The sequence below is a fragment of the Astatotilapia calliptera genome, chromosome 8, assembly GCF_964374335.1.
Source record: "Astatotilapia calliptera chromosome 8, fAstCal68.1, whole genome shotgun sequence".
NCBI classification, from domain to species: Eukaryota; Metazoa; Chordata; class Actinopteri; order Cichliformes; family Cichlidae; genus Astatotilapia; species Astatotilapia calliptera.
In genome coordinates, this window is record NC_137429.1 from 20,175,062 (window position 1) to 20,191,679 (window position 16,618).

General features: G+C 43.3%; 1 protein-coding gene across 2 annotated transcripts in view; it reads left to right on the plus strand.

Annotated features, from left to right (window-relative positions):
• Positions 1-16,618, plus strand: part of bahcc1b (BAH domain and coiled-coil containing 1b) — a 61,503-nt gene that overhangs the window by 16,422 nt on the left and 28,463 nt on the right. For both annotated transcript variants that reach the window (XM_026178931.2, XM_026178929.2), the window contains one exon: positions 14,387-14,545. In XM_026178931.2, coding sequence (XP_026034716.2) covers positions 14,387-14,545 — 159 coding nt within the window. The remainder of the gene's footprint in view (positions 1-14,386; positions 14,546-16,618) is intronic.

The window sequence follows — 16,618 nt, forward strand, 5'->3', positions numbered from 1 at the left end:
ATTTGACTTTGAGTAGAAAAATAAATTCAAGTGTAAAAAACCATTGATTCCAGTTAAAGCTCCCTCAGCATTGCATTTAAACACACTGGACTAGGCCCTGGAGTAATTTTAGTGTGTGTCATCATAACACAGACACACACACGCTACACACATGCTCACCATTTTCTTTTCAAAATTGCATTTTACATACATGATTTTTGGTCTGCCTCAAAATATAGCAAATCCGATTCCCCACCCACATCAGCGCTGTGCACTTATCAAGGCGCGAGATTAAAATATGCAGCAGGGCCAAAGAAATCACTTAAACGAGCCTGACTTTTTGGAAATTTGTTGACACATTAAAAGCATTAAGTCGTTAAGTAAGGGCCGGTAAAGTCATTAAAGGCATTTCCATTACAAATGAGACTCTTGTGTATGCTTTGATATTTCAAGCAAACCGTGGCGCGTCATTTAAATATATTCCACAATAAGGTCAAATTGACCTCGGAGTAACTGTGGCTGAGATTTAAGGCGTCTAAAAGGTCACATCAGTAGAAAGGGGAAAAAAATTAAACAAATTAAGGAAAAATCTTTTGATGTTTGAGTTTGGAGTGAAGCTTGCATTTGTTCTGAAGTTGCACTTGCCACTGTGACAGGAAGACTTTTGTCTCATCTCCAACTCTCCTCCAACACGAGAACAGCTGCTTATTGTCGGTAGCAGTGATTTGAAGGGTGTGGGGTGCGTTTGGTTGCGACATCTCCGGGGTGTGAACACACACCACCATCTGATGATTTGATGTGTCATGAAGTGAATGGAAAGCGCCAGACTTCCTGTGTCCATGCGCTCTTTTTTTCCTCTTTCTCTGTCACTTGCTCCTCTTTCCTCTTTCTCCTTCTTCTTCTTCTGTTTCTTACTGGCCAGGCCTTTTGCCCCCCCCCTCCCCGGTCTTCCTCACCCCTCTTTAATCGCACGCCCGCCCTCCCCTCTTCCTCCTTCTGCTTCCCCTTCACTATTGCATTTGCTCCTCTCAGCTTCTCGAGTGGTGCTCCAGCCCTCCTTCCTCCTCCTCCTCACAGCCATGGCCCCCTTCACCCCACCCCCTTTTCTCTCTCTCTCTCTCTCTCTCTCTCTCTCTCTCTCTCTCTCTCTCTCTCTCCTCTCTTTTCAATCGATCCCCCCACCTCTTATATCCATCTCCCGTCTCTGTCTAACTCCCCACACACCCATCGCCTCCTCGCGTTGTTAGCAGACCTTCTCTCAGCAGTCCTCCTATTTCTGTCTCAATTTCAGCCTGCTTCTTCTCCCTTTTCCACATTGTCTCATTTGTTTCTCCCTTCTCTTCTCTTCCCTTTTCCTTTCCTTCCTCCTCACCTCCTCTCCCCCACCACTTGGACAGTTGTTAACGGGCCCGTCCCGGTGCTACTCGGCCCGTGGCCAACTCACTAAATCAGAAACGTTTGGAGGATTTGGCAAGAGGGAGTGAGAGCTCAGTGAGGCGCCTTTGAAGTCAGAGAAACGAGAGAAAAATGACATTTTAAACAGCCCGCAAAACACAAGGCTAAAACAGCTTCTTACTCTGTACAGGAAGACGGGGGCTTTGTATGTGTGAGTGAGTGTGTGTGTGTGTGTGCACGTGCATAAAAAACAATATAAGTTGTTCGTCGTTGTGGCTCTTATTCGTGACATGACTGCATGAAAAAAGTCACCACATATGTGCAAAGAAAGTGTGCAGATGCTGTAATTCCCAGCTATTTTATGGCCTCTCTCCTCTTCAGAGGGGTCAAGGCAGTTCCCTATTTACGCAACATGACAGGGAGGTGACATCACTTAGCAGGGGGACAGACATGATGTCACAGTCTCAGTGGATCCACAGGTCTGCACCCCCTGAAAAAGCAGTGTTGCAAGCACCACGGCAAGGTAACCCTTATCAGAACGGCTACGGACACCTGAGACAGGCCTCTGCTTTTACCCTGTCTCGGGGTCACATTTTGCCTGACTCATCGTCACTTGAGCTGACTCGTTTGACTCAGCCCGGGCCCTTTCCTCAGCTGTTGTGTTTTGCTTCTCCACTCGATTCATTTCAGCTCTGTTTGGCTCATTCATATTGTAATGGCCTCCATTCAGGCGGGTCTATGTCCAGTTTGTTTTGCTGTCAGGGCTTTAGATGGATGGCGGTGGCCCGAGGTTCATCTGGAGGTGAGGTTAAAGGAGGCAGAGCGGTCGGCCTGCCGCCTGAATGCAGGACCCTTCAGTGTTTTTCAAGAGTCAAACTGCTGCTGTCATACAGATTGAGCAGATTTAGTATTTGGTGTGAAATACAGCTAATGTGCTCCTAAACAGGAAATAGGTACATATTTGTGTGTGTGTGTGTGTGCATGATTGTGAAGGAGGAAGAGAGTAAGAAAAAGAGAGAAGCAGCTGTGTGGAACAGCATGGATCGTTACACAGTGACACACATGAAAGCATTAAGTATATTCAGGAGCCTTTGTTGAATATACATGGAGCTGTGTGCAGCTTTGTGTGTGTGTGTGTGTGTGTGTGTGTGTGTGTGTGTGTGTGTGTGTGTGTGTGTGTGTGTGTGTGTGTGTGTGTGTGTGTGTGTGATGGGAGAGGGAGTATCCTCTCCCATGCTCTTGCCCGAGCTGAGAGTAGTGAGAAAGAAAACAAGAGTGAGAGAGAGCAAGGAGGAGGGAAAAAAAGATCCGTCATCAGTCATTCATGGCTAATCAGTCTCGTGGGACGTGCACAGTACACACACACACACACACACACACACACACACACACACACACACACACACACACACAGTGCCAAGGCCCTAATCCTACAGGGACTGCTCGTGCCGCTGTGTGTGCCTGTCTAAATTTTGGATCCAGGCTGATTAAAAGCAAGCTCTCCCTTTTTTTCCCCTTTTCTTCCCTTTTTTTTTGCACGTTTCTCTCTCTCTACCTCCACTTCCCTCTCCTTCTCTTCCTGTCTCCTCTCCTCTGCATCTTTGATTGCCGGTAAAGTGTCTCTTCTCTTTCTCTCTGTTTTTCTCTCTTGTCTCTTTAATAACCACCTACTGTCTTTTCCGGTCGTTTTGATGTGTGTTTTTGTAATGTTTGGAAGCATGCTTGCATGCATAATACAAGGACTTCTTTGTGTGCGGATGCTCACATACGTATGGCTTTTTTTTCTCTTTTTTTGCTTTTTTGCTCTCCATGTGTACGCGTCTGTATGAATGTGTTGCTTTCTCAGAAGCTCCCAGTGCTGGCCTCGCTGCGTTTTATCATTTTGCTTAACTTGTGCAGGCTCTGTCTTTTTTCAAATCAAATAAACGTTAGTGGAACAGATATTAACTTTGCATCCAAAGCTAGACTACAAAATACTCAATACAATTCTGTTCAGAAGGGCAGAAAAGAAAAATTAGAAATAAGACATATATCTTAAATAGTATAATCCTACATATTTCTATATATTTTTATATATATAAAAGAAAGTGTGAGAACAAAGAAGCAGCCCTGTGTTTTCTTTTCAGTTGTGGCATACTGATTTATTTTGCTGCTCGGAAGGCTGCAGTTATGCCAGGATGTTTACCTTTTTTTCTGATAGGGGATTTCTCAACATGCAATGTGACGTTGAGTTTGGTGTGAAAATTCTTCTTTTAAGTCTGTGCAGTTTTGGGCATTCAGGGAAACAGTGAAGCGCTGAAGACACGACATGGCTTATAGCCTGGATTTATCTTTTTCTTTTTTTATTGTGATGTGAGAAATTATTCAGTGTTTTCTTGCAAAGAGGATTTTTTTTGCACCATCTTAAAAACAATTTAGCAAAATGAGCATTTTTTTTTAATTATTATTATTCTTTTAAAAACAGCATTGTCCATTTGGTTTCCTTTTACTAAAGCGTTATAGGCATTTCTGTCAAAACAAGGTAACATCAATTCATCACCTTAACACTATGCACAGTGATGCTCTGTCATTCTCAAAGGTCCAGTCTGGTCTAGGAAAAAACCCAAGTATTGCTAAAAAAAACCCCCTCAAAATTCCATGTATAACAGCTAAGAAATAATTAATTGGAGCAATCCAATAGCCGAGTGCTCAGGGGACATCCCAACTGAACATGCACCCCCCTGAGCATTGGATTCCTGGTTAATAATCCCAGTGGGATGACTATTTCCTGGATGTCATACCTGTACTCTCTCTTCTGCATATTCAGTTTTTTTCTTAAAACAAACAAGCAAATCATAAAAAAAGGTTTTTATTATTCACAGATTTGTTGCAAATTATACCTGAACAAAACTGCATTATTTGGGTGAACAGCAATAGGCATGTCTACATTATCCCAGAACAATAAATAACAGTATTTTTTCAGATCTAACTATCAGTTTCATTGTAGATTATCAGAAAAATCCATGGTAGTCTAAAACCTTAAGGTATGTCATTTAAGATCAGGTAAGACAGAATAAAGTCCAAATTTAGGGTGAAATGTAACCTAATAAATTTGACATTTTTGTTTTACAATTAACAAATTAAGACTTGAACTCTTTCAGCTCTGTGTTTCATTAAAATGTTGATGATTGATGGGCAGATGTTATTCATTTAATCTGCACATCTGCAAGTTATTATTTGCTGTTGTGGAGAGACACATTTAAAAAGTGCACTTTAAATCTGTGTACATTTTAATCTCATAACATTTCAAGCGTGTTTTTCCTGACGTTGGGGATCTTTATTGGTTATTGTTATTTTTAGAGATTTGTCTGTGATACGTTCATAAATAACGTATGAAAGCTGAAGTGATTGGACTCTTGATAAGGATTTTTCGTTTTTAAATATCTGAATCGTTTTTAAGCAAATGCCAAATATTGGCACGTAAGGATTTTCTGCTTCTTTTTGCATTACCAATTAAATTTGAAGCTTGAAGGTTTTGGCTGCTGGTTGGAGAAAGCAAACAAAACAGTTTTCCCACAGTACGAGACAAATCAAAAAAATCTGGCAACCTAATTGATGACAATAATAATCAATAGACTCTCTAATCTGAGGTTTCTTCCCTTTGGTTTTTTTCTACCTTCATGAGTGTCTTCATCTTTCCTTATGTTTATATTTCCCCCCTCCCCCTCTTCCTCTTCATTTCTTCTCTGTGGATCGCTCTAATAATCTTTTATTCCTGTGTAAATATTACAGCAATGAGGGAATATAAAGAATGGAAAAGCCGTGCTGAAATAAGGTCAGACTGGGTTATTCTCACCTGCTTTCTCTCTCTCTCTGTGTCGCTCACTCTCTCCCTCGCAGACTCCCACCCTTCTCGCTCGCCCCATCCTCTCCTCTTCCTATCTTGTTGTCTCTCTCCCTCTCTCTCCCTCGCATTTGCCGTCTGCTGATCCCGCTCCTCTCTCGGCATTCAGTCTCCTCTCTCCCTCTCTCACACACAAACACACACTGACTTTCTGACGCCCACACACACACATGCGTGCATTCATTCAGTATACTTTGCAGACACGAGCGTACGCACATGCACATATACACACAATGACACCTGCACGTCGAGTCGTTGAGGGTCTAATTTAAGTAAAGTGCTTCTCTAGGAACCACAACCCCTCAACTCATGATGATGGAGGGTGATACGGCACACCAGAGTCGAACACACACACACACACACACACACACACACACACACACACACACACACACACACACACACACATAGTTGCGCAGACACATTTCCTCCAGTGATACTGGGATATGAGTCTCAGTGGTGTAGGACTGAGGAGAGCTCTGCAGATGGCTTGCAAGTAGCATATTTCAAAAAATAATGTGATACTTGATCCCTGCCGGGAAATTCACCTTTTTCTGGGCTGCTGGCAAGATCTGACTTTAGGGTCAGTCAAAGCACTGGCGGTAGCAGGTAGGGATTCAGTGTCTCGCCAAAGGACACTTCAGTAGGGTGGATGCTTGCTGACATGGATGTGGTTAAATCTGGGTCTGCTGGTTAAAGGATGCTGTCTTCCCCTCTGCAGCCGTCCTCCTGCTTCGCTTCTGCTGCGTAGGTGTGTTTGTTTCCACTGGAGTCTGTGCTAACTTTAGATGAAGCGGGATTGTGCTGCACTCCTGCTACAAATCTCAGGCTGCGATCTGTAACCTTCATAGTAACATAAATAGATTCAAGTCTTAACTTCAGCCTAAGATAAAAGGAAGAGTATTTGACATGGCTTACATTTATTTCTACATCACTTAAAATAACTAGAAGCTTTTCCTTCTCTTAAGTATTTTTTTTCCACATTTAAAACCAGCTGTATACTTTGAAGTAAGATTTTGTTACCGATTTTAGATCACACTTGCTAGTATTTCCTGTAAATTAGAAATTTCTTTTTTTGATTGGGGACAGAGCTGTGGTATATTATGAATTCTTTAATGATCACAAGCAAGTGTAGATACCACAATCAAGGTTATTTACACATCCTCTGGAAGATATTAAGCAATAAAAGCTTGCACGTGGAGTCATGTGTGTATCTGGCTTCCTAAAAATGTTAAGTCGATAAACTAAATATATATATAAATATATTTTTCTGCAAAAGAAATGCTCTGCTCTCATCAGCAGCTCATTATTTAAATAAAGGTATACTAAACAGCCAAAACAATAAGCGCAAAGAGGCTAAAAGGGGAGTTTTGAGCCTCCCCTTTCATCTACAAGCCGCATAGGATGCATTGTTAATGTACAATACTGAGTGCTTCAGAGGATCTAATACAATCTAAATACTGACCTGTTGCCTCGCACAGCTTTGACACATTGTTTACTTAAGGTTGGGTTTCAATCATATTTGTAATCATAAATTACTGTTGATAAGTAACAGGGCTGCGGCACCAAACCACAAGTGTTTATTAAGGGCAGTGTCTTAATGTGTTTTATAAGGAGTGAGTATAAAGCGCTAGGTGTCAGAATTTAATTGTGTCTTAACTTCAGCAGATCGCATGATTGGATATGACTTGATACGAAGAAACACACTCTGCTCTCAGCTCACGGTGCTGTGTTTTCTGTTAGACTCACTCTTCCTGGCGTCTTGACCCCCAGGTGTATTTAATCCGCACACAGGTCCATGCAGCTTCGAATCATTATAGCCTGTGTATGTGAATGTGTGTGTGTGTTTGCTGTGGCTGGAGGCTGAATGGACCACAGAGGCGTGGCACGGGCATGTCAGACTGGATGACGACCAAATCTTCCAGAACAGGCTTCTTCACTCTATACCAGAGCTGCAAAACCACTGTGGTGGTAACTGTGGGGAGTTGGGGGTGGGTTGGTGCTACATACACATCCCTGTACACGCGCGCACACGCACACATGCGGAATTGCATTATTGACCCTCACCGCGGGCTTTCCTGAAATATCAGCAACCTTATGCTTTTGATTAGTGTATGTCTGCATGTGCCTGCACATACCATTTGTGTTTCATTCTGACCCAGGCAGCAGACCAGTCTCATATGACCCCTGTTCTCCAAATTCCCATGTTTTCCTTGGTAAAACCTGGAAAAACTTACTCTGACAGCCCCGCCGCCAAACCCTCCCCATCCACCCTGCTTCCTAAGAATCGCTCCCGTTGTGAGTTCCTGTTCTTCGAAGCCATATATGGTCCTTCCTGCAGCCGCGGGTGGGTGGGTGTGTGGCGTCCAGAAAGTCTGTGGTCAAAAGCAGGAACATTTTCCTCTTTTCTCAAAGTTTAGCGGTGCGTTTGTGGACTATGTTCGCCAATGGAAAAATCGGAACAACTCCAGAGTGTGTGCATGTGTGTGTATGTGCGTGTGTGGGGGCTGGAGCCGGGGTGGGGTAGGCAAGGTGCAACGTTTTCTTCTCATTTTTCATTTAATTCTTCCAGCTTTTGATTTCATTTAATCTTCATGGAGCAACAGCCAGCAGATTCGGTGCTTTTTCTTTTAGGATACTTGCTGTTGTTGGATGTTTAAGTACACACGTGTAGGTGCTGTGAGATAGGAATGTTGCTACAGCAGTGAATGTTCAAAGATGGTAGCGGAGAGAACGTGTGTGTATCCACGTGTGTGTGTGTGTGTGTGTCTGTGCGTGCATGTGCGTGGATGGTGAGGCTCTAGTCCGCAGCCTGGGAGTCAGGCTTTGAGCAATGCTGTTCATAGTCTGCTGATTTATGCGCCTCACAGGGAAATCTCTCATTTGTAGCTCTTTCATCTCATTTTTCCCCTCCACTCTTTCTCTCTCTCTTTCCCTTTCTCTTCCTCTGTCCTTTCTCTTCTTCCCTACGTAATGTGATTCAGTGCAGCTGCTCGTCCCAGGCGACATGCCATGCTTTGCTTGCACACCCTACTCTCTCTAACATGAATGAGTCAAGAGGAATCGTTGATGAATAATAAGATAGAGCAGAAGGAAAATGCTATCTGGATCTAGTCGAGCAAAAGAACTCCTTTTCTCCCCTGAACATATTCTTTGTAAGCACCGCTTGGGCGCTTACTCACACATTGAATGTGTTTGTGTCCCCAGTGCCATAATGCTTTTATGGACCTGTGTGCGTGTGTGCGTGTATGTGTATGTGTGTGTGTGTGTGTGTGTGTGTGTGTGTGTGTGTGTGTCTAAGCGCCTTCCACGAATGCCTTGTTTGAGTAGCCCTGTCACTTGTGCAATTCCGTGGTGTCAAAACAGATCAAAAAGGTCTGGCTTGACTCCTGGCCCTAGACACACAGACACACACACACTTAGATATACACACACATGCACATGCACACACACAGACTGAAGGCTCAGTGCCAGGGCCCTTGGTGGTTGGAGGCTTATGAAAGGGTCGGACTGACGAGAGGTTGCCAAGTGTACGGCAATAAGCGTAACAGCCAAGCTAACGAGAGTCAGAACCTCTGACACACGCGCGCACACACACACACACACACACAAACAGACACACACAGAGTGCAGTTTCAGACTCTCGAGTTCATTCTGCGAGTGACAGTATGTGTGTGTGTAGATGTGCATGTAGGAGAGAGTTCAGTATATCAGTGGGAGCACAGAGGCTTTTGTTAATTGGCAAATGTGACGATACAACACAAGAGGCTATTGATCTTCCATCGGATGGAGATTGATTTAACTCATCATCCTTCCAGGTGTGTGTGTGTGTGTGTGCATGTATCGATCACCAGCAGTCCATTCAGATGCAACAAAGAATATACCTCCATCACTTTATCTGTGTTTGCTTCTTTTACCACAGGACTTTTTTTTTCTTAACCACTTGCAACAAATCTACCTTCCTCTTCCCCTCTCTCGCTTCTCTTCTTCATCTCCCTCTTCTTCCTCTTTCGAAGAGTGAGAAATCTTGGAATGTTCTGTCCTGTTTCATGCTTTTTTTGTTGCTTTTTTCACAGTAAACTTCATCAAGCGCTCTTCAGTAGCTGCCGAAGCACACAAAAGAGGCTGCAGAGTTATATCTTTTCTCCCTTTTAAGCATTTTCAGCTGAATTGACACATTATATTGCATATAGTGTAACTTAATTGGTTTAACAAATGCCAAAGCAGATCTTTTTATAACGTAAAAAAGAGAAAATAACCTTGATGTTTTGGCCGCATTCCTTCATCAGACACTTGCTTTGGAATTCTCCATGAAAGGCTCTATGATGTTATTGTTTCTAAACATGACTGCCAAGGTTTTTAAGTAGGCCTGATTGGTTGATCCTTGATTAAAGCAGTCACGAGTTCACCTTTTTTATTTCCGAAAAAAAAAGGGCATTTTCATTACATTCCTCTTGGTAGCGTTTAAAGGTTCCCCCCCTTAAATAGGCCCATACGATCACTCTCACTAGCAACTGTGTTCTCATTTTTAAGTTCCGTTTCTGTCATTCTTTATGTTTATATATATATATATATGTGTGTGTGTGTGTGTGTGTGTGTGTGTGTGTGTGTGTGTGTAATTTAATTTTTTGGGCCCCATGTTATCCACGAGAATACCAGAAATATGCCAAGCCACAAAAACCTGCCCAGAAAAGTAAGGCGCATATCCAGCCCCTTTTTTTCTAAAACAGTGTTTAAGTGTTTTTGAGTGGATTTTCCCCTCAGCAAATCACATTACAGTCAATCATGAATAAACTAAAGCAGATTTTGCTCACTGTAAGTACAGCTGCCTGTATTACTGTGAATCGAAGCTGATTTTTATTACTTTGGATTGTCAACATCGGAGGATTCGCTGGCTGTGTGTTTATACACTTTTCCAAGCTACAATGCCAACTCGGAAAAAAATGGGAGGGATACGAATATGTTTTTCTACTTTAATTACTGCCATGGAGACTTCATGTAGCTATCTACTTGGTTGGGGACTTCTATATGTGGCAAATAACACATGCAAACACAGAGATAGGTGGTATACAATCCTAGTATCACTGGGGGTCACAATGAATATTTGAATAAATGGATATTTGCAGCTGATCAGAAGATTAAAAGCACTGATGAGTAGCGTCTACGCTCCTTCATCGGCTGAGGCTAATTCAGCATATTTGCATTTGTCTATTGGTGTTTCTGCTGAGAAAAAAGGGGAAACTCCAAGTGGATGCAGCGGTGACAGATGGAAAGGGAATGTGTGGATCAGGATAAAACAAAGGCGGAAACGCAGGCCAGGAGGAGAGGAAGAAGGGGAGGAGAAAAGAGAAACAGGGACAGAAATGAGGTTTATGTTAGTGGCTGGCCTCTGAGATGATTTTCCATATCAGCAGGCCAGAGAGACAGAGTGGGCAAATATGATTTTCTCCTCAACTCAACCAACAGAAAACAGACAGAGAGGGTCAGGAGTCAGGTGACAGGAAAAGGGAAAAAGGGGGGAAAAGACGAGAAAAATGAAAGTAATGAGTAAATGGAAAAAAGATGGAGAGATGGGGGAAGGGCAGAGATCTGATAGGGGTTAGACATTAAAGAACAGCTGTGGGAAGAAAGTCAGGAAGGAATGCAAAGTATTTACATTGCTAAACTTAAATCACAGCACTACTATTTGAAATAGTCGCCTAAGCTTCTTTTTCATTCAATGCAATTTTATTTTGTGGCCAAGATTTGTGTTTCTTTTTAAAAACCCCATTGCTCAGGTGAAAGTTGTCTTTCTTTTCTATCGTCTGTTGCACTAGACTTGATACAGGTAGCGTTATGTGTGCATCAGTGTGTATTTGACGTGTCAGTGTCAGTATACGTTTGTGCGAGAGTCTGCATTGCCAGGGGCCTTGAGAGCAGCCTTACACGAGCTGTGTTTTATTATGACTGGCTGAAAAGGCCGCTGATCTACATTTGTACAAGAGAGGATTTGGAGGGAGGAGGGGTGGGGGGGAGAAAAAGAAAACACTGCAACGATCTGCTGTGAGAGAGGAGAGCGTGCGCGAGAGGAGGGGGGAAGAGAATAGGGGAAGATGGAAAATGAAAGTCTCGAGTGTCTTTTTCGTTTCCTACAAATTTATTATGACTACAGAGGCTGCGGATATCAAAAGCAAAAGATGGAAAGATTTCGACTTTTAAATATTCTGGCTTGTGTGTGTGTTTGTCTTGATCACTGTGTGTGTTTGCGTGTGTGTTCTGATGCTTGGGATCCAGCTGTATAAATACACACACACACACACACACACACACACACACACACACACACACACACACACACACACACACACACACACACAGATTTGTCTTTTAATACTCGCTGCTACCCCATCTTGCTCTTGACTTATCCCAGTACCCTCCCTCTTGCATATGTGTGTGTGTGTCAGAGACAGATTGGCAGACAGCTAAAGGCACTTGTGGTTGTGGTTGTTAGGGCATCGGGACGTCGTTGAGGTGAAGGTACTGTACGCGTGTGTTCCTGTGTGTGTGTGTGTGTGTGTGTGTGTGTGACTCAGATGTGGACTGTTGTGGTAATTGCCTCTGATGCGACGCAGCGTTTATGAGTAACGACCCAACCCACCACCTCTCTCTCGGCCTCTCTTTTTCTCTCTCTCTCAATCCCGTGACTAATTACCTGATTCCCTGTGGATTTGTTTCCTCCTTCCCCTACAACTGTTCAGTTTGTTCCACTAAATGAGAGCATGCTGATGAGCCAAACTGAACTGAGTCTTCTTGCTCAGTTTGCCGAAACTGTTACAGCATGAGATTAGACTTGCACTCAGTTCCGTGCAAGAGCTGAACTTGGTTGTGACCCCGTGTGATGGTTTATGAATGATCAAATCTTTTGAAGGTGCAGAGCAGGCCCAGCCGACCAAATATGTGACCGCAAGAGCAGACTCGTGCTAAGACATGAGATCGAGTTCTATAAATACTGTACCTCTGGTTTGTCTCTTGTTGATTCTTTTACTAGTGTAGGAAACTTGAGTTTAGGAATCTCTTGGGAAGTTGGATTTGCATCTTTGTTCGATTTTTCTGCGAGGAGTTGCAGTGAGTCGGCGACATGTCATTTCAGCAGTTTTTGCAAACCGGTGTTTTACTTGTAACTACCTAATGACTTCTATCCCGCCACTTTATCCCTTTAACACTGATTCTATGCTGGACTCGTTGCCAACCGTCGACTTACAGCTCAGTACATGATAACGGGATTCTCACGTTACGTCAGCAGTGCACACACGTGGCAAAGATGGAATTATGCCTTAGCTTGTAGGCAGCTATTCAACAGGGGAAGGCTCAGGTAATTGCGAGGTTAATTTGTTTATGCTAGCACATATAACACCACCTCACGATGATTCGAGTCAGCTAACCAGTTTTTTTTAAATGTTATATCTTAAAATTCTCGTTCATGTTTGTACTTGAATGGTGCTTGTTCTGATCACAAGTGGTGAATGTAGCTTAGCTAAAAATTTAAGCTAAGCTACAAGCTAACCTAAGTGCCTCAAACTAGCTTGCTTCTAATGGCCACCAGGAGTTGACTGTATAGAAGTTCATGAGAATATGAATTTGCTGCTCACGTGATCTCTTAACTTAGTACACACTTTGTGGATGAGTTTATGATCTTGGTTGCTAGTTTTAAGTTTTACTGAATACAACGCAATGTGCGGTTTGTAAATTATGTCCCCTCTTAGAGTCAGAAAGGAGGACAAAGCAGCATGTGCTTTAGGGTGGCTGTCTTATGCTTGACCTGTCTTTATGCAATGAACGTGCAACGTCCTTTGGTTTCTCAGTCGCATCCCACCTCGTTTGTCAGATCTGATCTCAGAAGAACAAGAGAATGCGTCAATATTTCTCACTGTACTTCACTCACCAGCGGCTATGTCCACTTTCTATTTGCAGCCTATGGTTCTGATTCACACAGGAACAACCAGTGGAAACGCTACATTACCACATCTTCTATGTTGACCACGTGATGCACATCTACACCAAAAAAAAGCTTTGGCATAATAGGAACAGGCGTAAATAAATTAATACATTCACACAGTTGTGTGATTATTTTACCCCAATCATACGTGGTGAGATAAGAAGTCAGACCGCACTACAAGCCATGGTTATTGTGGTGCCTTTATTTGCATATTTTGTAGAGACTTTAGCATGTATGTTTGTGTTCGTGTTGTAATTAAATGTATATATTTAGCACTTTGGGCTAAAAAAGATCAGAAGTAATATTAACACAGTTTGCAGGGCTCAACTCTCGGGGTTTGTATTTGAGTAAAAGATTTAGGGGGTAAGAAAATGTTTAGGTGTCACATCAGGGGGCTGGTTTTTCATGCAAGGTCAGCTTAAATTCAGTAAGTGGGGCTTCACAGTCACTTGTGTTAGGCGTTAACGCTTTTTAAAAATTCTCTCCACCAGTGGGAATTAGGCACAACACCACTTCAACCTTGCAATCTTTTATTTTATATCTCGTCTTTCACTCTGCTACATGATAGCTATTTGAAGAATAACAGCTAAAATTGCCTCCCGGTGGCCCGAGTAGTTCAGCTGTCTCGGTTTGTCATTTGATGCTAATTCTGGCTAAGACCTGGCATCAAAGTAATGAAAATCATCTAAGGTTAAAGGTATCATCTTTGATTAAAAAAAATAGTTTAATGTCACATTCATGCCTGAGACCCCCATTCTATACCCATGAAGATCAAAATGGAATTCCTGAAGGTTTTTAGTGATTGTAGTTTTAAAGAAAAAAAAAAAGATCTGTGTGTCACATGGTAAGAGGAAAAAATAATCAAAATTGGAGGACTTCCATCTGCAGTGCGAATGTAGCCTGAGGGGATTAATTTCTCCTGGGCAGGTCAAAAATGAGTGTTATTATTATTTTTCTCAGCAGTAGTCAGTGATATTAATATGTCTGCAACAAACTACATCTCTTTCTTGGCACAAGGTAAAATCAAAGGCGTTCTCAAGTGATTTACAGTCGCGTGTGCTCATTGGCACCATAGCAGAGTCCCCATGACTCCCCTTCCCCCATTTATTCCCCTATCATTTCTCTAACCTCCAGGCCCTCTCTGTGTCCCTCAGGTGCCTCCTTCATGGGTTCATTCCTGGCTAGCAGCCTCGGGTCCCCGTCCTCCCACCCCACTCACCCCTCAGGACCTGCTGCCTCCCCTTCTTCCCCCTCCTTCAGGTCTGGACCCCATTCAAGCGCTTCCCCTATCTGGTACCCACATTCGCATGAAGGTAAGTTTCACACACACACACACACACACACACACACACACACACACACACACACACACACACACACACACACACACACACACACACACACACACACACACAGGAAGCAGCGCAGAGAACTTGGGTCTCTGGTTAATCCAGGGTCTTGGTTTGGGATTAGATTGTGATGGAGCCATTAAGTGGTTTAACCAACACTGAGCCAAGGCCAAACACGTGCAGCAGTGATGCCTTAGATGATGCTACTTATGGAAACACACACACACACACTTCTTGTTCTGTTTGATAGCAAGCATGCGGTTTTGTGTTTGTGGCTGCTTTCTAGTTCACCATGTTCAAGCACCGTGTCAAAAACTGATGAGCAACCAAAATATTTCCCTTCTCTCTGGCCCCAACCCATAAAACAGGCCTCACATGCACGCTCAAACCTCAACACAGCGTAAAAATAATGTTACAATCAGAAATTATTTAATAAAATTCTTCAGGCTTTCACCCCTCCTCTCTTTTAGGAGGGTGACCCCACCCCCGGTAAACACACATAATCACACACTGAAACTCACCCCCATTTCCAGCATCCTCTCCCTTTCCACAACCCCTCCCCCTTCTGACCGCAGCCCCACCCTCAGGGCCCCTTCTGGGCTAACCGACCTCCAACGGCCCCCTTCCTGATCAGACACACACACACAAAATGTGCGCATCCACACGCATCATGTCCTCTTTTCGACTGTTAACCATTTGTGGTGAAAGACTGAGCTTGACTTAGTTATCTGTCCCTTTCAGGTATGTGTATGCATGCTGTTCCTGTGTGTGTGTGTGTGTGTGTGTGTGTGTGTGTGTGTGTGTGTGTGTGTGTGTGTGTGTGTGTGTGTGTGTGTGTGTGTGTGTGAGAGAGAGACAGACAGAGAGAGAAAACGAGACAGAAAGAGCGAGGATTTCTCTTTTTGACAGTGAGATGGGTCAAAGAGATAACTTCAACAGAAAGACAGTTTCCGCCACAGGCTGCGTTTCTTAACTGACTGAAAACGGCCAGAATCAGGATTTCACGTTTCACTACCTTTTCACTAACTGATCGCTGGTAAACAGTAACACACACAGTGATGTCCCCTCAAACCACTGCAGATGAATTAAACAAACAGCCAGTGCTGATGTCGATATCATAAAAAGCAGTGACATTTAACCAGCTATCTGACACATGCAATTATAATTTTTTCACTGCATTTGAACACTTTTAGCACGTGCATTTAATGAAAACAATAGACTGTGTACCATTCGGGTATGGCTGTTCTACTATCCTGATCTTGTCGTTGCTGAGTCATGGATTTCAAAGCCCATTGTGTATGTAGTACACCTGCACTATTCCTGCCAAGACAAGTCAAAACGCCTACTGTAAAAAAAAAAGAAAAAAAAAAGGCCTCCTCTGACTCACTTTACCTGCCAGTGATGCCACTAACTACTTGAGCAAACAATAGCAAGCTCATACATTTGTCACTTTAATTGCCTCTAACCCTTACCTTTAATCACTCTGAACCAGGAGAGTAAAGAAAGCAAGCTCGGCAAAGCAAAAAACATCCCCTTCCCTTCCTTCTCACACCCTGCTGGCGACCAAGTGTACAAACACCGAAATTTAATTTGGACAAACATGCCGCCTGTCACTCACGCTGGTGGTACACTTCTCCACTCTGCCCTGAGTTTATGTTTTAAACACTAGACAAACTCGCAAGAGCTGGGTTTTTACCTTAAGGAACTTCTCCCGGTGCCTCGAAAGACTTTTGTCTGTAACGACTGCCTCACTCTCAGCTCGTCTAGCTGCGAAAGGACTGCAGTTGAGCCCTAAAAGTGAGCCCCGTGTGAGCTTCTGTCTTAGTTCAGATTCATAGAAAGAGTCAGAGGCAGGACCTGAACGGAGCAGCAGTGAAAGGAGGCTAAGAATGTGTGTGCGTATCAGACGTATTTTGTGTGTGTGTGTGGCTCAGCTTTGATGTTTGAGCACACACACTTACGCAGGAGTGCACGCACCCACATGCACAAACACGCGCACACACACTACAAATGATTGTTTTTAAGAATTCAAGCCAG